Genomic DNA, 23,555 nt, shown 5'->3' on the forward strand with positions numbered 1-23,555 from the left:
CAAGGCCCTTCGAGGACTGTATTCTATGACTTTGTACCTAACAAAAAAATTTAAACCAACTATTTATTATGTTTAAAATCAGCAAACAGGCAACTGTGTTTATATAGTACAGCTTGGAGCTCTTCTCATGTGCACACAAGTTCATATCAGCATGTCTGAAATAAAATTTGTGCTTTTCAGCGGTAAACTCTGTGGAGACCAGTCCAGGCAATATATGGATGTGACGGCACTCCTTATCAACACATTTAATATTAAAAACAAAACATTAATGATGTATTTCCCACTTGGAATAAATACAACTCTATCAATACAAGATGGAAAGCAATAAATTTGACCTTGGCTATTGATTAAATATTAAAATTAAAAATGTTGTTTAACAACACAGCAAAAATTACCAGGTTGAATTTACACCCAGTGTTTAACCCTGGAGCACCCCTGGGGTCATATTTGACCCAGACATTTACTTCACCGTTATATTCAACCCAATCACCAAAGTAACGATTTCTTTTTGCATTACAACCCAGTGTGCCCTATGTGAACCCATAACACTTACATCTAGTGGTAACTGACTGAACTAACCTGATTTTTTATCACATCAATCATGGCTGCTACTGTGGTAAACCTTTTTGCAGGTCTGTTCATTTTACATGTTTTTTGATAGGTTGGCATGTTTGATGCCAGTGTTTTTAGTTCCTGCCCTAGAGCAAAAATTGATGTGCATAGTGATTGATGAAAAGTTAAAATCAATAAATATATTTTGAAATGAGAAAATTTATGTCATGAGTGGACGTAACCAGTTGGTAAAACATACTGGACATCCCAAGGGGTCATATATGGACCATGTCATTACATGTAGTAGGAAAGGGTTAATTTAAAAAAAACAACTGTTTTAGGATTCACTGGGTCTGTATCATCATTTCAGCCAAAGGAGATAGATTTCCTATTAGGATAAGGTGGTCTGGGTTTTCCAGGGTTAATTAACACCACAAAGCCAGAGGTGGGTAGTAACGAGTTATATTTACTTAAGTAACTTTTTTTGGGGGAAAAAATACTTCTATGAGTAGTTTTACTGCACCATATGTTTTACTTTTACTTTTGTAGATTTGCGAAGAGAAAACATTTCTCTTACTCTGCCTCATTCGGCTACAGTCGACTCGTTACTTTTCTACCCATTTATTCTACACATTGTGTTCCACCAATCAGACGTACTGTAGCAACGATAATCACATGACTCCGTTGGACCAATCATCAGCAACAACATTACCCACATGTAGTCACATGACCACAAACTGTCTGCATAGCGGGAAAGAAATGTAAAATATATATATATATATATATATATATATATATATATATATATATATATATATTTTTTACATTTGTTCTACAGGACACAGTTTATTGGTAAAGTGAGACCTCTTGTACATGTTCTTTACTATCCGCTGAGCCATTTGGAGGGCAACCGAATATACAGTATATCTTATACTGGGAATAGTTTACACTGTTTCAAACGCTTTATGTTGTGAGTTTCTTGTTCTTTAATTTGCTATCTTGTAAGGATATTTAGTTTTATTCATCCTTTTTCTTTTATTTATTTCATCAATTTTATTATTTGGAAATGTCAAAATGTGTACATTATTTAATCATTTTGTCTGACTGCTTACATCATTTCTGAAGAAAAAAAACTAATCGGACATTACGATGAAACAGATACTTTTTTCACTCTTACTTGAGTAATATTTTGGATGACTACTTTTTACTTCTACTTGAGTGATATTATAATTAAAGTTCAGCTACACTTAATTAAAATCTTTGGATACTCTACCCACCTCTGCATACAGCATACAGTAAGTCCAGTTGGATTCACTCACTTTACTCACTCATTGTCTATTCCGCTTCATACTGTATACATATCCTAGGAAACTTACGGGACGAGGACAGGGTTACCAATCCATCGCAGGGCACACACACAGACACACTCACTCGCTCATTCACACGCTATGGGCAATTTGGGAATGCCAGTTAGCAGAAGGACAACGTGCAAATTTCATGCACATAGACCCCAAGGTGGATCCAATCCGGACCCTGGAGCTTCAAGACGACAGTGCTAACCACTAAGGGGGCCTTGTTGCCACCTGAAAGTTTTACATGTGTTAAATCAATTTTGAAAATTTTACAACATACAGTAGGAATGCAAGGCAGTATGGATTTATACCTCTCAGTAAATAATAGGCATTAAGTATTCAGTGCAGTAATTTACATTTACAACATACGAGAAAATAAGTTTAAGCTGATAAAAGGAATAATAGTATTGATATCTCTAATTCACGGGTAAATAGTACATTTACAAGTTAGTGGGAGCACACAAATAGGCTCATAGGGGCCTTCACCGGATTTTGCAGTCAGGACTGGCTTAGGGTAAGCGCTACATGAGAATGTGTGAGTGAGGGATTGTGAATTGTCTTATAAAGCCTGAATCTTGGTTTAAAAAAAAAAAAAAAGTTGTGGTCCTGCCTAGGTGCTGAAATCATCCATACAAGGTTATGCCTCTTTCACTTTCTTTCTCTGTTACTTTTCTTTAATACATTCCTATTTTTGTGTAGTTTCCTTATCTGTCCTGTGTATCTGTTTTGATGCTCTGTCTCTCTATACATCCATCAGCATGTCAGAGAGAGGAAGAAATAGATGCTTGAAGGGATAAATCCAGATGGATGAGGAGATGACGATGGAGTGTTGTTCTCCGGGTTGTCGTTCTTACTCAGAGTGATTGGCAGCTTAATTGATAAGTGTGAGCTGAAGGGCTTGAGTGCATGTCTGCCTATATGTGTACACACTCACACATACTCTGCAGTCTTTAATCAGATTATCCTTTAACCCTGATATAATAATAATAATAATAATAATAATGATGATAAGCAGGGGGATGTTACCTGGTGTTGCAGCATTGAGAATTTCACTCTCTAGGTTGCCCTTAAAGCCATCCTGCAAAACATTTGCTGCCTGTTTTTCCTCTTCTGTGAGCTGACTATCTCTCCAGCGCTCTGGATCACCAGCTGCTACAAAAAAAAAAAAAAAAAACATAATAGACAATATAGCACTACATACTGTTTACATTCCCAGTTCCTGGGTTGCGCTTTGTTAAATGCACACACTTGAGTCTTTAGTCAGGGTCTGGACTGCAAACAGTTCCTCAGATGTCAGCCTTCTTCCCAGGGCACAGCTAAACATGTGGTGTACTGCATGACTGAAGACCTGAAGCACAACAAACACTGACTTGAGTCAAGACTCTGCAAGTGGTAATGCACAGGTAATGCACACGTGTCACACACCCACCCTCCAGTGCACTCCAAATGTTGTTTTGCTAAGTGACGAAGAACAGAGAGCATCTTCCAGCGTCCTCGTGGCTGATGACAGTTCGTCTGGGTTCGAGAAGGATCTGAGCAGTCCACCTAGAGCGCCAAGAATCGTCTGTGCCTGCTCACAGAACCTCAGGCTCTCCTACAGTATGATAGTGAAAGAGCAGCATGCAGACTGTCCTCCAGGCATCACACATCATACATAATGTGGGTTTATATTTACTGTATCGCATGTCGCAGTGTACAAAATCATGCTTGTATAAAGACTAATTCAGGACGTGAACCAAAATTGACTACCTGACCTTAGCATTATAGGAATTTCACTTTTGTTTTATTTTAAGATGGGTTAGACTGTAACATGTGTTAGTGTGTGCCTCAAATGTAAAGCATTGCATTTTTCTTTTACCATAAAATATTAAAAAGTAAACAAAATCTAGGGCTGAAACAAGGCAGGAACTGAATACATTTTCCAGGTGTGGCATCACTGTGTCTTCGTCTCCGAATACGAAAGCTGTCTTGCTGTAGAGCTGCACATGGACACCGAAGTACGCCTGCGTGTGGATGCGGAGAATGTGACGCCTAGAAAAATCACAAAACACAAATCAACCATCTCAACCACACAAAGGCAGCTTTAAATATTCTCCATTTAATAAAGAATTTGAAAGCTAGAAAATGATGGAAAGTGAACAAAATGTCGCCTGGTGTACATGAGTCAAGCCTACCGATCAGATATAACAGTAAAACCTTTAAGACTAAAACCAACTAGGTTTTGGGTTCCTCATGTGCCATCAGGGTAGCTTTGGCCCCTCGGGCTGTGGCTCTGCCAAACATCTGAGTGTGTGCTGCGGTGTCTGGCACCAGGTAGTTTGAGGCACTCTTTTGGGTGGTCTGGGTTGTAAGGTGGGGCATCAGTGGCTCTGACTTTTTGTCTGATGCATCCCACGGATTGGGATTTAGGTAATCTGCCGACCGGGTCGGAGCCTCAGGAATCTTTGCCTGATAAGAAGCGGTCTGTGGTGCACTAGGTGTTCTGATGTCTTTCTGTCATTGGCCAGTATTGCCTATTTTTATTTTTTATTTTTCATTTTTTCTGTGGGATCGGACCGGATGGACCAGCTTTTGGTTCCCGGAAGGCATGGGTGAGCCTTGGGCGCCCATGATCCTGGGTATGGTTGATGATCATCGTTGTTCAGTTAACCTGCTGGTCACGTTGTTATGACTGATCAGTTATATTATTTCTCCAATCTTAATCGCCACAAATGCCTCATGAGAAGTTTATGAAGGTCAGATAATATACCAGTTAAAGAAGAGACCCCTGGATTATTTTATTTTTATGTAGAGGGCCAGTAAAGGACATACTGCTAGACAAGTATTTGACCTTTATTTATCTTGTTCTCGCTTTATACTGGCTGATAAATCCATGTTTTAGGTCACTATGGCACCAGAAATAGCAGACTCTCCTCTCTAGGGTTTCCTCTAAGATATCTTTCTCTATTTCCTCAAATGTCCTAAATTTTATGAATTCTTAAACAACTATACAAATTAACACATGTCTTAGAGCTCCCAGGTCTACTCCTAATACTAATGAGGAATTCTTAACATGGTCAGATTTGAAAACGATCATCATCAGCAAATGTGACTCATGCAATATAATGCTGACCAATAGTTGTGTTCATGGTTGTGATCTACATTACCCTGGTGGCAGGGAAAGAACAGATGCTTTACAAGATGAGGTGATGATGGTCAGCAGGGGATACTGAGCCTGGATGCTCTTCCAGCAAAACGGTTCAACAATGAGATGACCGGGCCTGGTTGTGCAATCCGTTTCTACAACACATAAAACATGCATTATGTAATTATCCCTAAATACACAGGAGTATAATGCATAGATGCAAAGATCTTACGCTCTCCCCAGCGAACCAGTGCTGAGAAACAGACGAGAATCTCTGTAGGCAGCAGACTATCTACAGTCAAGAACTGATGCCACTTATCATCTTGTGCCTTAGAGTAGTGGGAAAGAAATTCAGTCATGACTGTAAGACTAGTGTAAGTAATGTAAGCTAATCTAGGTAGCTTTGATTCAAGGATAAGTACTTTACCGTAAAGTGTGATTTCTGAAACTGGTATTGGTAGCTGCTTTCATTGTGAAAAACCACCAAGGTCCTTTAACCAGACACAGAAGAAATAAAAGCATCACATGTTCAGAAAAGAGACCATCTTTTTATTTAGCATGACTGAGGAATGAATGTTGATGTGGGTGAAGGCGTTTACTGGAAGCACTTGGTGAAGTCTTGCATGTGGATCCAAGTTTCCTGAAGCATCGTTCCCTGGATTGATGTGGGTTCCTTCTCAGGAGCCAAATTAGCATCTAATTAAAAAAAAAAAATGTGAGTTATTATTTTGTCTACGTGTTGTTCACATTAGTGATTTCCCATGTTCCAGCACTTTCAATTCTTAAATCGAATTATTCACACATACAATTCCCCTGTCATACGCCAACCCTGGAGTAATGAACGTGAAAAAACTGATCAGTTTGTTCCTGGGTGCTTAGAGTGGAATCAGGTGTGTGACAACATTAATGTGTGAATCATAAGGCTGAGATGTGGATCAACTTAGCAACCTGGAGTTACTTTTAACAGTGTTTTAGCGGATCTAACACTATTTGAAATTCGTTTTCCAGCTCACAAACTAGAACAACCTTTAAGTACTTGATGTTACCGCCAGGCGTTTTTAATCCACTTTTAAAATTTTCCCATCTGTTAGTGTGACTGACTGTACTTGGGATTAAGTTAGCAGTATTGTTTAACAAAAATGGACAGAATAATTCGCTACAATTTACCAAAAAGTTCATTTGAAGGAACAATAGTTTTTATAGAGCAAACACTGCCAAATTATTTTGTTAAGGTTTTTAGTACACAGAACTAATTGTTGAATTCTTGAACCTGATTGGTCAGAAGGCGTGCATTATTTTTGTATAAAAGTACAGCTTAAAGAGAAGTTGCAGATACCTGTATACAGTAACATGAGAGATAGATAAAGGATAATAATAATAATAATAATTATAACAGATTATATGCCTATTCTAATATACTGTATTATTGTTGCTATAGTTACGGCTCATTTGCACAGACTTGTATAGCAGTTGCTCTCTGTTGTTTACATTTGTAACTGCGTCAGCACTTTTGCATATTTGCATATAAAGTTGCTTCCCAATCTTTCCTTTCCCTGTGATTTCAGGGATATATCGTTTTATCTTATCACTTAGTATTCCTAAAAACATGAAATCCAGGACTACTTGAGAAAACTAACTGGAATTGCAGTTAATCGAGGAATAATAGGAGAAGGACATACAGTAGACAGTATACGCTCCAGCACTTCCAGGGTTTATAAGCTACACGTATAACACTCAATCACGCACTCACTCATTGTCTGTACCACTTCTTACTGTTAGGGTCGTGGGGACCTGGAGCCTATCCCAGGAGACTTAATCCACAAGGGGGGTTACACCCTGGACAGGGGGCCAATCCATCAAAGGGAACATACTGTTTACACACACTGCAGGCAATTTGAGAACGCCAATTAGCCTAATCTGCATGTTTTTGAACTGTGGAAGGAAACCAGATTACCAAGAGGAAACCCACTAAGCATGGGGAGAACATGCAAACTCCATGCACACAGAGGCAGGAATTGAACCTGCCGGGGAATCAAACCCAGACCCTGGAGGTCCAAACCACTATGCCACCTACAAGTAGAACAAAAAAGATTTAAGCAGTGTTAGTCAGAATCTAAATCATTAGGAGAGGAAATGTATATCACTGTTAGGCTTACATGGATTAAATTACTTTCAAAGTTTTTAATTATTGAGTTATAAAAAAATTATACACATATGTTTAATGAGCATGCATTTGGCTTATTTTTCTTGGTTAAGACTTGTGGCGACATACTTATATAACCTAACATAACTTAATGTACAGAAAATGTCCTGTAACTCCCGCCCAAAAGCCCCTGGCCAATAAAGAACACTCTAAATAAAGCAATAAAGTCCTAAACCAATAACATTCCCATACCAGCAACTGGCCAGTGATGAAGCAGCTCTGACACCTGCCCATGCTGCATGTTTGTCTCAGAAATACAAACAAAAGAACTGAGAAGTGAAACTAGAAAAATTATTTTCGTGCATTTAATGTTACAGGTTTTTTTTTTTTTTTATCACTTTCAGTTAATTTTTTTTTTCTTTCGACACAATTCCATTTAATTCTTTACTCGGATTTGTGCTGTGCCACATCACGCTGTCCTGATATTTATTTGAACAAGCTATGCTGTTATGCTGTATATTCCTGTCTTATTAAATTTTTACAACTTTATTTTGATTTTATCGACAAGACTTGTCTTACAACAAGCACTACACTAGTGTCAGTTTTTTTTTAACTGTTACATTCCTAGGGTAGAAGTAGTTAACTGGGCTGAGATATGGGGTAAAAAAATGGACATCCTCAGCAGCTTACATGATATGAGTACCTTAGTTCTTCCAGATGATGCACATTGCAAACTTAGTCTCAATTACAAAGTAATGCCAGGCCTGCTAAGACGAAGGAAGCGGCAGTAATTTAGATGTTCCGCTGCAGAGGCCGCTTCATTTAGCTCACTCCAGGTGTTACTAAGCAACACACTAGGCTCCCTAGGAAAGCATGTAATTGGCCTGTCGTGATGAGGGGCCAGTGCAGAGTCACGATCAGAGAGATGGAAACGATAATGTGTGTGTGTGTGTGTGGGTGGGTATCTGTCTGTTTGTGCAATGCTATTTAAAAGGAGAAAGCCTAGAAGTCCAGGCGAAAGGGAAAGACAGAGAGAGACAGTGGAAGAAGCGTAATGGTGATAGGAGAGCACTCAGCCAGCCATCATATCCCATTAAAGCGGCTATTAGCATCAGCACACTGACGGCTCGACAATGACTCGAGGGTGATAGAAAGCCTCGTGTTGAACGATCATACGTCTTCCTGCTCATTCACATCCGCTTCCTTTCCACATGTTACAAAGGAGCCCCAGACAAAGAGGCAGACTTTCAAAAAATGTGCACTGGGTTTATGAAAAGAACGACTGATGGTATTTCAGGCAGCATTTACCAGCTGCCTCTCAATTTCATTTTCATTCTAATTAGATCATCATGACTTAGCATGCCTCCATCGTTAAGGAGCTGGGATAAACCGCTGCTACAAAAAGTTGAAGCTTACATGGGTGAGCATGTAGCGTGAACGTGATGGTGCATTACCGTTAGCAACACTGCCTTCCTTCCTCCTGTCAGCTGCTGCTACCTGGGAGGACAGGAAAAAGCAAATACGCTGTTAAACAGTCAGATAAATGCATTCATCTTAACCCTGGCCTCTCTTCTTTCAAGAAATAATACATTATACCACTTCAAAAGGCTGGTGGGAAAACAAAGATGGTCATAAGCGTGTGTATTTTTCTTCCCCCGAGGTACAATCAATGCAAAAGTCAACTCGTTGTTAATTATGTCTCATAAACAAGCTTAAAACTAAGCGATTAACCCTGGAAAGATTACAAACATCAGTGTAAGGATTAGCCACCCTGTCTGATTAGCATGTCAGTATTTAACCACTAATTAAGTGCGGCATCAAGCAAGCGCTCCTCCACCGGGTCTTAAGACAACTTGTTAAAACCGCAAGGAAAGTGGGTGGCTCCATGGCAACAGTCTTACTGGAACCTTTTTATTATTTTTTTACTCTCTCTCTCTCTCTCTCTCTCTCACTCACTCTCAACCTTGTGTCAGTTATAAAGCCCGAGGAGTCATCCCACTGTGCCGTTTAGATGTGGAGGACAATTAGGGGTTCTCTCGGTGCCACATCTAACGAACGACAGCACCAGTGAGTCAGAAACAGGCCGTGAGTCAGCCCGTAGCTGAAAAAGAGGAATGACGGGATGAGGAGAGAAGAGAAGAGAAAATAAGAGAATTCCTAGAAACCAAATTTAATTCCATTTACATTAATGCATGCTCAGTGAAACCATGCACATCACACACACAATACATTTAGCTTCAACCAGTCCTTCCTGAACTCCCAGTGAGACATCTGCTCTAATGACTGACAAGATAATTGCCCTGATTTTTATACCATGGAGGATGAGACCAGTGCTTTAAATTTTTTTTTTACATAACAGCACCAGTTTTCCCGTTCTCCCGCCTTTCACTGTGCACGTGTTGGTGGTAGTGACATTGGAGCTGGACAGTGGAGTCGCAGGGACAGGCAGGGTTCATTTCAGCCTCCTGGCTGTGTCACAAGCACACTTACACACATGCTGCATTCAGAGAATTATTTCAGTCTTTCCAGGACTGGCAACTAGACTACAACTAAATCATGGTGGATGGGTTTAAAAACTGGGTTAGGGCTTTATATGTAAAAGAAAGCGTAGAACTGTGCCCTCTTGGACATGTAGCAAATATACAATATAAGTAATATTGTTTTCTACTTTCTTTTCTCAAAAGCACAGGAATATATTATATACTCACTTACTTATCGTATATACCATTTTATCCTGTATTCAGGGTCGCAGGGGACCTGGAGCCTATCCCAGGAGACTTAGGGCATGAGGCGGGGTACATCCTGGACACCCTTGATTCAACAAGGTGCTGAAAGCATTCTTTAGAAATGTTGGCCCATCTTGCAGTTAATGGGTATTTGTGTGATGCACATCCAGGGCACGAAGCTTCCATTCCACCACAACCCAAAGATGCTCTATTGGGTTGAGATCTGGTGACTGTGGGGGCCATTTTAGTACAGGGAACTCATTGTCATGTTCAAGAAACCAATTTGAAATGATTCGAGCTTTGTGACATGGTGCATTATCCTGCTGGAAGTAGCCAGTATAGGATGGGTACATGGTGGTCATAAAGGGATGGACATGGTCAGAAACAATGCTCAGGTAGTCCGTGGCATTTAAACGATGCCTAATTGGCACTAAGGGGCCTAAAGTGTGCCAAGAAAACATCCCTCACACCATTACACCACCCCCACCAGCCTGCACAGTGGTAACAAGGCGTGATGGATCCATGTTCTCATTCTGTTTACGCCAAATTCTGACTTTACCATTTAAATGTCTTAACAGAGACATCCGCCTCAAGGTTGTGTGTGTTGTGGCTTCACAAATGCTTTGCTGCATACCTCGGTTGTAACGAGTGGTTATTTCAGTCGAAGTTGCTTTTCTATCAGCTTGAATCAGTCGGCCCATTCTCCTCTGACCTCCAGCATCAACAAAGGCATTTTTCGCCCACAGGACTGCCGCATACTGGATGTTTTTCCCTTTTCACACCATTCTTTGTAAACCCTAGAAATGGTTGTGCGTGAAAATCCCAGTAACTGAGCAGATTGTGAAATACTCAGACCGGCCCGTTTGGAACCAACAACCATGCCACGCTCAAAATTGCTTAAATCACCTTTTTTTCCCATTCTGACATTCAGTTTGGAGTTCAGGAGATTGTCTTGACCAGGACCACACCCCTAAATGCATTGAAGCAACTGCCATGTGATTGGTTGATTAGATAATTGCATTAATGAAAAATTGAACAGGTGTTCCTAATAATCCTTTAGGTGAGTGTGTGTGTGTATATATATATATATATATATATATATATATATATTATAATATATTGTTTTCTTTTTTATATTTTGCCTTTGACAAAAAGAGAAAAGAAACACTATTACTTATACTGTATATTATACTGTATATTTTGTTTCCTGATTATTTCCTAACCAACTAGCACTGTCGCCTTGCACCCCCAGGGTCCAGGTTTGATTCCCGTGTACATGGAGTTTGCATGTTCTCCCCATGCTTGGTGGGTTTCCTCCGGAGGTTTCTGCCACAGTCCGAAGATATGCAGGTTCGGGTAATTGGCGTTCTCAAATTGCCCATAGTGTGCGAATGGGTGTGTGTGAGTGTTTGTATGTGTGTGTGTGTGTCCTGCGATGGCTTGGCACCCTGTCCAGGGTGTACCCTGCGTGTACGGCCTTGCCCTAAGCCTCCTGGGATAGGCTCCAGGTCCCCGTGACCCTCAATACAGGATAAAGTGGTATAGAAGATGAGTGAAAGTGTAGAATGAAGATTTATGTATGTATTTTCTGTATCCATGGGGATTTCTGATTATGTTCAGGCCATACCTTCATCCCAAAGGTTTTGAGTTCAGGGCAACAAGTTTGGAGTTTTTTGCACCGAGCTACCTTGACAAAGCCATGTCCTTAGTTCTACCAACGGAATTTTATTCTGGGCAAGTAAGTGCTTCTAAAGGGGTGTGCACATACTTTTGGTCACATATAGCTGGATGCTTACCTCGGTATTCACAGCATCCAGCGAGCTGTTGTGAGCGATGTCCTGCTGAGCGAGGTTGGGATCCTCGTTCTCCTCCGACTCCGAGAATGAAGCAAGGTTAGACGTATAGACGTGGCGTCTTTGGCCAACTGGCTTCGAAAGCATGTTAGAATCACTGCAGTGGAACAAAACAGACAGTTGGCACAGAGGTACTAAATAAACATGCAGACACGAGGGCTTAAATATAAAGCTGCTTAAACACTCCAGCAGTTATTCTCTCCACTCAGGACACTAAAGTAAGCAGCGGGGACGGAGTCTGCAGTGTGAAAGTGTGTACTGACTCGTAATCAGGACCATGGAGAGAGTTTCGCTGCACAGCCACACAAATCAATCCTGGGGCCTGATGGTTGTCTAGATATCTCAAAGCACCCTCCCTCCCACACACAAGAGTGTACTTAACTCAATTACACATCCTCAAACACACATACACATACAAAACACCTGGCTATTCAGTGCGCGCACACACACACAGCCAGACCCTGCAGCAATTAGGGAAACAGTATGACAGTTTTTCAGTAAGTAAGACTGACACACTATCTCTTCTCTCTCTCTCTCTCTCTCTCTCTCTCTCACACACACACACATACGGCTTACATTTTAAGTGGTGCAAGCTTGAAGTTGATGAAAGGACTAGCCACCCCTATGTACTGCTCAGGCCTCTCCACTGGGACCTCTGTATGAAACAAAAACACATTAAACTGTACTTCAAGTAGAATTGAGAATACAGACACACAAACTCACTTCTGGGTTCATCCATATTATCGATTTCCTTGGGGGTAGGGATGAGGAGCTTGGAATGAGGTACTGGGGGTGGTTTCAGAGCAGCCACCAGGGGGCAGTCCCTTGTACGCGTCAGCAATACAGAGTGGCTGTAGAGCTGACAGAGCCCGTACTGTCGCAGTATCTGAGACGCATCTGCCTGAACAATACACACACACACACACAGATAAACACACTATGCATATGTATGTGTATAACTATTCATATGGCTTGCAGCGTAGAAAGCTAATAATGAGTTAAACACATGACACTGATCTGAATGACTAGAGATAAACACGAGCGCTTGGATGCCTCACAAAACTATTTCTCCAGATACAGAACAGAATATAGCAGTCAGTGTTCGCAAGAGTCAACATCTTATGTGCACCTTCAATACCATGACATTCTTTGTGCTATATTTATAATTAAATTAATTGCACAATATTATCTGACATTAGTGTTTTTCTCCTAGATATATAAAATCATTTTACCTAAATTTCAATATCTTTGTTTCCACTATGATTATTTAGCTAAATTAGCTGAAATAAAACATTTACTCTCTAACCCACCCCTTATCCTGTATACAGGGTCGCGAAGGGGCGACTTAGGGCATGAGGTGGGGGTACACCTTGGATGGGGTACCAATCCATTGCAGGACACACACATCCACAGACCACACACTCTGGGCAATTTGGGAACAACAATTAGCCTAATCTGCATGTCTTTGGACTGTGGGAGGAAACTGGAGTACCTAGGAAACCCACCTAGCATGGGGAGAACATGCACACTCCATGCACACAGACCTGATGGCCCTGTGGGTGTAAGGTGACAGTGCTAACTGCTCTGCCAACGTGCCACCATAAAACATTTAGCATTATATGGTGTATGTATAATAGAAGTGGTTATTGAGAGGGAGTGATGGCTCAGACAACTGAGGTTCTAGGTTGTTGATTTGAGGATCTGAGTATTCGGGTTTGTGCCCTACTGTCAGTGGGTTGTTACCCCCATACTACCCAGCCACTGCATGCAGTGGCGCTCCCAGGCCCAGCTAGATAATTATATGATATGAGCATCCGTGTTAAATTGGTGTCACTCGCTAAGCTCGGTTAACCTGTAATAATTCATTTGAAGTCATGAGAAGACAAAACTTTATTACAATGGAAATTTATGTACATAAATTTCATGAATATTTAGGACTTCTGTAAGTGTTTTTTTTTTTTTATTTAATAAACAAACCATTGCAAGAACCTAATTAATACTATCCTATCATCACCTTTCTTTTTAATGCTTAGACACTGAGCGCATATCCAGAATCTGAGCCTAAAACAGTGACACCGTTTTCCTGCTATAACATGGGAAATTTCAGTGGCAGTGCTGGCGTACTGTGAGCTGTCTGTTATTGTGGGCTGAATGTATTTCAATATTTGTGGAATTAGGCGAGAGAGCTTTCGAACATACCATCTGGCCCAGCATGGAGGTCTTCTTCTCCTGCAGGTTGAATGGCTGGAAACTGGCACACATAACTATCTGAAGAGCAGGAGAAAGAGGAGGAGGAGGAGGGGGTCCACTGCCTAGACCGACGAGAGAGACAGAAAGAGAGAGAGACTTATCAGACAAACAGAACAAAGAAGCATATGCTGTAAATATGTGTCGTTGCATGATCATAGCTAGTGTTGTATAATAATCAAGCATTTTTGGGGGTTTGGGGGGAGAGCAAAACATGACATAACATCTGACAGAGAGGGATCAGAGAGAATGGCAGGAAGTGGGGGAGAAAAGGAGTGTTAGAATAAGAGAGACATTTTGAATGGAATCCATTATGGCTATAAATCTGTTACGTCAGGTACGAGACAAGGTACGCAAATATGGCACTAAAAAAGAGAGAGCGAAAGAGAGAGAGAGATAATATCCTATCCTTACAGAATTGAATATATGGAACAGGGTTCTAGGGTTAATGAGATGACCTATTCTTCAAGTTCTCAGGGAAAACGCACTGTAAATGTTCCTGCAGTATTAATAGGACGAGCTATATGTGTACGCAAGTGCGTGCAGGAGATATTCCTTGAGGCACGGAGGATCTAGGGCTCGGTGCCAAGTTATGTATGCCACAGCATGTTACCATCTTCCCCTGATTAGCTGGTAAGAGGAAAAGACGGAGCGTGAGAATAGGATTTCAGGAGCAGGCCTTCCAGCTTTATCGTGCTGTAATTCAGTCATTAACCTACTGAGGCTAATGACCCAGATGAGCCATATGGCATATCGCTAATTCTTCTGTCGCGACAGGAGACTCGCGACGACATAGTGATACGTCCTTCACGTTCTCCTATATCACTGTCAAATTTTTAACGTTTGTGGTTTATCTCATAGTTTATTCCCTATTAGCATGTAAGACAGATTGATGCTAGCTTATGGTATACGTCGTGGACCTGAAAGCAGGTGGAGTTGCTAGCAGCATTGGTAAGGAATTATTGATACACATTTTTTTTTCCAGAGAGAATATAAAGGAATTCAGCACAGCAATGAATTTTTTATGTCCCAGCAGCATTTTAAATAATGCATGTTACACGAAAGAACAAGTTCAGAGGACAAAAAGGTTTTTTTTGTCTTTTTTTTGTTTGTTTGTGATAAACCCTAAACCCTAATGTAACAATTTGATAGTTAAAATTTCTAAAAATATGGCTAACAGGAAAATTCTCTATAAAGACAAATTAACTAGGAGGAAATTTCTTTTCTTTTTCAGAAACTAGAAAAAATATCTCAGCTTGAGGCAATTTTATATGAGTAATGGCTTGTATGGATGAATAGTATTTTTGGAATGGCTGATAATAATCTGATGACAAACCAAAGCTGATTTAAATAACCTTATTTAAAACTGTAATTTAAGCAAGGCTTTAAAATAGAAATTATTTATTTACTACAACATTTCGCAAAGTCACATGATCAAATCAGGTTTTAACCAACACCTCTCTCTGTGTCTCTCTCTCTTTCTGTCTCTCTCTCTCTCTGTCTCTCTATCTCTGTCTCTCTATCTTCCTGAGGCCGTAATTCATAAAATGTCTTTGCTCTATTAGATGTTAGCCCTTGAAATGGATTAAAGTTTTATTAAATAATATATTTAAATTTAGTCTTGAAGTTAGGCAGCATGGTGGTGTAGTGGTAAGCACTGTCGCCTTGCACCTACAGGGTCCATGTTCGATTCCCTTCTCCGTCTATGTGCATGTTCTCCCCGTGCTTGATGGGTTTTCTCTGGGTACTCCGGTTTCATCCCACAAACCAAAGACCTGCAGATTAGGCTTATGTGACATTTCCAAATTGCCCTTAGTGGATGAATGTCTGTGTGTGTGCCCTACAATAGATTGGCACCCTGTCTAGGGTGTACCCCACTTCATGCTGGGATAGGCTCCAGACCCCTTGCAACCCTGAATCCAGGATAAAGCGGTATAGACAATGAATGAGTTTTATACACTAAAGTATGGCCAAATGTACAGTTCCAATCAAAAGTTTGAACACAATTTTGGATTTACAGTATCTTCCAAATATATATATATTTTTAAACTACAACATGACACATATGACAATAGATAATTAAGTAACAACAACAGTCAGATGTTATTCTAAAATATGAAAGGTTAGCAGTTCTAGAATTGCTCTTGCAAGAATAGTATTGTCAAGTGCATTTGCAAAACCCATCAAGCACCAAAATGTACCATGACCACCATCCTAGCAAAGTCCATAAAAAGACTTTCCAGAGGAATTAAGCAAAAAGGAATAATTCTGAATTGCATATTGAATTTGGGATGTTCAGGTGTGATGGTGGCCATATTTTTCAGAGAATATTCCACATACTCCATTACTCCATGATACCCACTCTTCCCTGTCTTTCTTTAAATGTTCTATATTCTGTCAGGAACACGTGGGCTATAATAAATGAAATAGTTGGGTGTGGTGTGTTTGTATGCTCTTGGACATACTCCATTACCTTTGTTTGGTGAAAGTGGCTCGCTCGCTGAGTCTCTGGTGACAGTAATGTTGACTGATGGAGTTCTCTCATCTGAGCTCTCATCCATCAGCTGAAATTTAGGAATGCTGTTTTTCAGGTATTCCCATGTTTCTTCTACATATTTCAGCCTGGGACTGCCAAACAAACAAACAAACAAACAACCTACATTTATTAATGATTCCTGAAATCTTTATGACCAGCAGAACTGCAGTGTTTAATCATCCTGACCTATTGGTTCCAGTTGAAGTCTAGCTAAACAGTCCATGCTTTGTATCCGCTTAATGTCCTGGTAAGGGGATCAATGGCTAAAGTTAACCAGCTGAATGAACAGGGAGCATATCAAGCTGCACTAATCAATGAACAGCAATTAGAGGAAAATATTGTGCTCCTGAAATCAATATACTGTACACGATTGCTTCAAATTTATGACCATGCACTTTTTAGAGGCACAGACAAATAAATAACCAATTGAATCTTCTTCTTCTTTTGATTACTTTTTTACCCTTCATTTGTACTTTCCATTGTTCTACCTGAGAGATTACAAAAACTTGCTTAAGGATGACAGGTCTACACTGCCTAAAAACCAGCAGGAAGCAGCTCGGAAAGCTTAGCACACTGGGAGATCTACAACATTTCAAAACGAAGACCACACACTTTATTTAAATACTTTGAAAAAAGTTACAGACACCTGGCTATGATCAAACACACACAGAGACCTGTATACTGTATGCAATCAGACATGCTTGTAAGGATGATGTGAAACCATGTGTAAACTTGATGTGAATACATACACTTTTATTCTTTGACAAGGTTCCTTTGACAGAGGGCATTGTGCTCTACAACCAACAGGGCATACCGATGAGGTGTTTGCTGTTTTGGTTAATTTGTTAGGTTAGCGGCTGGTTGGTTGGCTGAGAGCATGGGTGGGTAATTAGATGTTTATATGGGGGTGTATGGTTTGATGAGCTGTTCAGTTGGTTTGGTGAATTGGTTGGGTGATTAGTTGGTTGGCATGGGTGGACAGTTGAGTGGACTTTTGTGTTGGTGGGTTAGCTAGCCGGGTTGGTTGCATGAGTGGTTCAACTTGGTGAAAGGGTTGGGTTGAGGGGTTGGATAGATGGGCAAGAGGGTTGAGGGCACAGGGAATAGATGGAAAAATTAATATACAGTGGAACCTCGGATTGCGAGTAACGCGGTTTGCGAGTGTTCCACAAGATGAGCAAAAAATTTTAATGAATTTTGACTTGGAAAACCAAGTCCTCATCCGAGTATCATGTATCACACATGCGCTTTTTGTTTTGACGCCGAGTGTCACGTGATCACAACTGAGCTAATGTCTTTTCTCTCTTTTTCGCTGCGGAATTGTGGGTAATCGTCTCCTCTGCAGGGTCTTAGTGCCCGTCTCTTACTTGTACTGTATAATCAACATTCGTGCACCAGTGGCGGCTGGTGAAATTTTTTCCTGGTGGGGCTGATGTGACAAAATATTTCTTTGCTTAGTCCAATATAAGAATTAAAATCAACAATCAGACGATGATTACAATTAACAGTAATGATTTAATCTCCTCCTCAAAATCACCAGTTTCACAGCTAAAGTAAATGAACAAATTTCCATTGTATAATACGCCATGCATGCTTAAGAGAGTATCAAATACAATAATCAACATCAAAGGGTATGATCAGCTGGATCACCTTTCAAGCAAAGTTGCATCTCAAAGTGGTTCACACAAAGAAAAACAGTTTTAAAAATGCAATTTAACACAACAGTCTAAAACGGGTATATTAATAAGGATCTCACAGAATTTGGTGGAAACTGCTCTTCGCTCGTTAAGTTCGCCATCATTACTCTGATTGACCGCGCCTCTCTCTGATTGGCCGCGCCTCAAAAGAAAAAAAAAAACTTAAATCTCGCGGTATTTTCTGCGACTTGGGGCAGAATTTCCAGCGCCCCAAGACCATAAAATTCTGAGAACCTGATTGGCCGCATATTTATTAATTTACCCTAGCAACAGCTACATGACTGGCTGTTTGACTGCACTCAGGGGCGCTTTTTCTCAGCGCCCCATGACAGAAACGATACAAGTCTGTCTGTGGAAATTCACTGGTGAATGAATGTCACTAGGTGGGAAATGTTGTATATGTTATTCATATCGCATGTAGGCACATACTGGTGGGTAAACCGAATTTAAAAACTTAATTTGTAAAAAAATATATTTTACATTTTTAGCCCCTCTTATCAGGGAGGGCGGTGCCCCAGCGCCCCCTATGGGCCGGCCGCCACTGTCGTGCACGCGTGTACTGTTTACTATAACACTTTGACCACGTGTGTGTGCATAATAAATATTTTATTTATTGTTTGTATGCGTGTGTACAGCGCATGTGTGCTGTTTATTATACTGTAACATGTGTGCACGCATGTAAAGCAAAAGAACTCTCGTTAGAGAGGTTAAGGATCCATTCTCTCTCTTCCTTTGAGTGTTAGCCTGCACTTTGTGTGTGTGCGCGCTTCATTGGACACACACACACATACACACACACCCTCCTCTCGCCTTCATACACACACTGCTCCTCCCCTCCTTCTCTTGCCTTCACACACACACACACACACACACACACACACTCTCTCTCTCTTTCTAATGGAAACACTGCTCTGACGCGATTCTTTTCAAAGGTAAAGTGCAGGTTAATTTGTTTTATTTTTACTTTACAGCAGTGATTCTGATGTTCCTTGTTAATTTGTCTGATTAAACAGTCTTTCCCTTAGTGTGTGGGTGTGTGTGTGTGTGTGTGTTCATGTGTGGGTGTGTGCGTGTGTGTGTTTGTGTGTGCGTGTGTGAAAAACTTAAATATGAGAGAAAGAAGTGTTACTGAGGGGAGGTTCTAAATCCTCCTCTTCTCTTACTTTAGCTTCACACACATACACACAAAAACACAAACACACACACACACATATGTGTGTATATGCCTGCGCATATAAACAGAAACAACTATCTGTCGTTTTTTTTTTTTTACTTTTTTTTTAAAGGTAAAGTGCAGGTTAATTTGTTTTATTTTCACTTTATATTTTGTATCAATTATTTTTATGTATTAATTTAATTTAATAAATGTTTTGGGCTGTGGAACGAATAATTTGAGTTTCCATTATTTCTTATGGAGACAGTAACTTTGGTTTATGAGTGTTTTGAAATACGACCTTGTGAAATTATGCTCGTAATCCAAGGTTCCACTGTATAGGAGTTCTAAAGAAAGGTGATATTTGCAGCCATTACTGCTTAACCACTGTGGCAAGAAAAAAGGCCTGCTCAGGACTGTGTCTGCCTAACCTGGTGAAAAACTAGACATTGTTTCAGTCCCAAAGGGAGAGTAACACAGTTACACAGTTCACTAAAACATAGCGAACAGAGAGCTGTCACAAAAAAGACCTTTATTCCTAGTAATGGGGATGAAAGACTGTGGATTTACAGCTCTGCCAGCTACACTGCTCCAAATTACTGGCCTTCAGTGCTAACCTACCATTTATCAAAAGCTTGTGTACAAGAATTTCTAATTCTATGTGTAAGAACCACAAGTACACTTTTTTCACACATGCGTATGCTGTTAGTCTTTCTGCTGCTCCCATTAAAGGCTTGCCACAGACCAACTGATCCGCACAACAATTTGGCACAGGTTTTATGTATGCACTGCTGTAAACAGTGAATGTTGATAAATCCCACACAATTTAAATAACTGCCACATTATAACACTGCCGCCACAAGCTTGTATTAAAGCACTAGGCATGATGGGTGCATCACTTTATCCACCTTTCATCTTACCCTAATCTTTGCCATGACCACAGTATATGTCTTCTGATAGGGTGGTTTTAATTCAATTTAATTCAATTCAATTTGTATAGCGTTTCATTGTCGCAAAGCAGCTTTACACAATTCTAAAGAAATGAGAAATTGAATCTCCATTTTAGTTTCTTTGTCTCTAACATCTTCCTTCGACGGTATATATTGATTAACTCAGCTATGGTAAGTGCTATGCTTTACCCTGATCAGAAGCCTCTCCCAGGAGCAATACTTACTGGATGAGACCCAAGTCTATCACAGGGCAGCATCTCATTTACACATACAGGCAATCGAGCAAAGCCAGGCCATGCAGTGGTTTGAAAACCTGGGAACGTTTTAAGTTCAGCTGTCAAAAAATGATTGGCCCTGTGCAAAAATCCAAAAGGTGTCAGGAATGGGTTGTCAAAAAAGCATGCATGAGTGTATGAAAAATGTTCATATATAGAGTATACGTGAAAAATATCAGGCAATGCACCACCAGTGGCCATAGTAGTGAAGTGGTTTACTATATATAAGAATGCTTGGGTAATAAATGTCAGCAGAAATACAATCAATAGCCATGGTACATTCAGAGTCCCATAAGGAAAACAACAGTGTAAATAACAGTCTAGCAGTATGGGAGCTACAGTATAACAGAGTCTTACTTAAGGGGACGACGCTCCGGGATCCAGCTGGTCAGACAGTGGACAATGCTGAATTCTTCTAGCTCTCTGATGGTATTTCGCACCATTCTAAAGTAAAGAGATTCACAAATGTTAATTCCACCTATAAAAGCTTCTGTTAGGCCAATTTGCCTAAATGAGCTCTTTATCTATATGTCCTGAGTACCACATTCGATGCACACACTCAGTTGCTAGGCTTATTTGAAAGCAAGGGAAAATAAATGTACACTGAGACCAAGAAGCTACTGTATTAAGATTAAAATTGTGAACTGACTGAAATGAGACACACAGGGAAATTAAACCACTCCCCTGGGTGCGATAGGACCAAGAGCAAGCAAATTTAGTGGCTATGCATAACTTCATTATGTGACAGTTTCATGGAATCTGGGTGCATGTGTGTGGCCTATTGCTCCCCTTCTCCTTCTCTTTCTTGAAGAATCCAGATGGCTGAAGCTCTAATTGCGCCTCACGGGATGCTGCATTCAGGCAGTCCAGCAGCTATTAATTAAGCGCACCATTTCACAGCTTCTCTTCTTCCCATGCTGACATCGATTCGACTTCAACGTAAGATACACGTCATCAGCAGCAAGACTGCGTTAATGTGATGTGTACTTACGTAGCATTCCTCCAGACATCACCGTCTATTATACCATGTATTGTACCACAAGTGACACACCAATGCTTTAACCGTCCGTATGTCTGTCTGTTGTTATAGTTTAAGGACAATGCCAAACTGCTATCATGCCATATTCGCCGTGAAACAAGCTAAGCATCCTCGCTTGATAGCTGAGAACCATCTAGTATTTATATAATAGTGTTTATTTACCGCAAGTGTGTTAGGAATGACATAGGCAAAAAAATACAATAAAAGTACATAAACAAATTACAGCATTTTAATGTAAGATCATAGGAAATAAAGGAAGGGGCCTATCATGCAAAATTCACATTTAAGTCAATTTTATTTTAACATTCTGATAAGTCGCCAGTGAGTGTGCAGTGCATGTACAAACATACAACATTCCCTGATTTTTGTCCATTTTTCAAAACATATAGGGACATATAGGGTTTATATAATGTAAGAACATACCCCTCATATATGCTATAATTATTGAATTCAGGTGTTTCAATCACGCTCTTTATTCCCACTGGAGAGCTATCTTAAAGCTTCAGCATATCCACACATCTTGGACGATGCTATGCTTCCACCTTTGTGGCAAGACTTAAGGGAGCATGACTGTGTCCCAATGCACAAAGCAAGGACTATAAAGACATGGTTTGATGAGTTCGGTGTGGAAGAAGATGACTGGCCTGCACACAGAGCCCTGACCTCAACCCCATCAAGCACCCTTGGGATGAACTGGAACTGAGATTGTGAGCCAGTCCAACATCAGCGCCTGACCTCATAAACGCTCTACAAAATGAACGGGCACGAATTCCCACAGAAACACTCCAGAATCATGTGGACAGTCTTCCAAGGAGAGCGGAAGCTGTTATAGCTGCAAAAAGGGGACATGGACTCATGGTTTAAGACGTCTTGCCTCCTATAACACCTCATTAACAGAGCCAAACAATCACCCTAACAATTATATTACTAGAACAGATTCCAGAATAAAATCCTCAACAGTTTTCAAGTCTTGGTCCATTTTAAGAACTTATTTAAACAGGTTTTAATTCTGATAAAGTACTTACTCTGTACTGGCCAATTTAAGTATGGCCTTCGCCAGCAGCATAGGCCAGAGCTCAGACTGGTTGGTCGTAGCTGGAAGCAGCAGATTGTCTTTATCATCAAATGGCAACGAATCATCTATAGTGATCTTCCTCCAGGAGCCCTGAGACAGATACACCAGGATATCAAAATCAAGGAAGGGAGAACTGGATCCAGGATCTACAATATTTATACAGTAAGATGTAGTGTTATAGCCACAACGTGAATATGGTTCAGTTTAACACAAACCATTAATGTTTAACCAGAAGGGGATTTCTACAGCTAAGCCCTTAACAATAGTATTCTGATTTACTATAAAGTTTTGCACAGTAGTGTTTTTTGAACTGTTTTACCTGCACTTGAGACCAAATATTCTCTCTTATATTTGATTTCACTTTACTCGTGAAAAGTTACATGTGTCGAGAGTTCCCTTTTTTTACCAACAGTCCATTAGTGTAGGGGTAGTGTCCTTGACTGAAGTGTACTTGATTTAAATAGCAAGAGAGAGAGAGAGAGAAGCTTTTGGCATGGACATGTAACTTAAACCCACTGACACCTACAGTACAGTATAGGTCTGAATTTCATACATTTCTTGCATTTCTTAAATGATCTTTAACCAATACAAAGGCTACCAGCTACAGCTCACTAGAGACACGTTAATATACCCATCACACACACACACACACACATACACATTCAGCTGTCTGATAAGACTTGTGTTCTCTCTTAATCACTGCCTGCAGGACATCTTAGAGCATCCTAATAGAGGAATGTACAGATGTACATGGCAGTAGGTGTGGAGGTTTCACCTATTAATCATGCATGGCTGCCTGACAGCTAACATCAAGGTCATTGTGGGTTGGCTCT

General features: G+C 40.4%; 1 protein-coding gene across 1 annotated transcript in view; it reads right to left on the reverse strand.

Annotated features, from left to right (window-relative positions):
• adgb (androglobin) overlaps positions 1-23,555 on the reverse strand; it is a 38,690-nt gene that overhangs the window by 10,407 nt on the left and 4,728 nt on the right. The window contains exons 6-21 of the mRNA XM_053515494.1: positions 22,673-22,812; positions 20,966-21,052; positions 16,471-16,625; positions 13,950-14,062; positions 12,474-12,651; positions 12,327-12,405; positions 11,694-11,847; positions 8,626-8,668; positions 5,628-5,724; positions 5,456-5,519; positions 5,261-5,357; positions 5,051-5,183; positions 3,821-3,935; positions 3,334-3,498; positions 3,153-3,252; positions 2,931-3,053 (exon numbers count right to left, since the gene is read on the reverse strand). Coding sequence (XP_053371469.1) covers positions 2,931-3,053; positions 3,153-3,252; positions 3,334-3,498; positions 3,821-3,935; positions 5,051-5,183; positions 5,261-5,357; positions 5,456-5,519; positions 5,628-5,724; positions 8,626-8,668; positions 11,694-11,847; positions 12,327-12,405; positions 12,474-12,651; positions 13,950-14,062; positions 16,471-16,625; positions 20,966-21,052; positions 22,673-22,812 — 1,843 coding nt within the window. The remainder of the gene's footprint in view (positions 1-2,930; positions 3,054-3,152; positions 3,253-3,333; positions 3,499-3,820; positions 3,936-5,050; positions 5,184-5,260; positions 5,358-5,455; positions 5,520-5,627; positions 5,725-8,625; positions 8,669-11,693; positions 11,848-12,326; positions 12,406-12,473; positions 12,652-13,949; positions 14,063-16,470; positions 16,626-20,965; positions 21,053-22,672; positions 22,813-23,555) is intronic.

Source organism: Clarias gariepinus, chromosome 2, assembly GCF_024256425.1.
Source record: "Clarias gariepinus isolate MV-2021 ecotype Netherlands chromosome 2, CGAR_prim_01v2, whole genome shotgun sequence".
Classification (NCBI taxonomy): Eukaryota; Metazoa; Chordata; class Actinopteri; order Siluriformes; family Clariidae; genus Clarias; species Clarias gariepinus.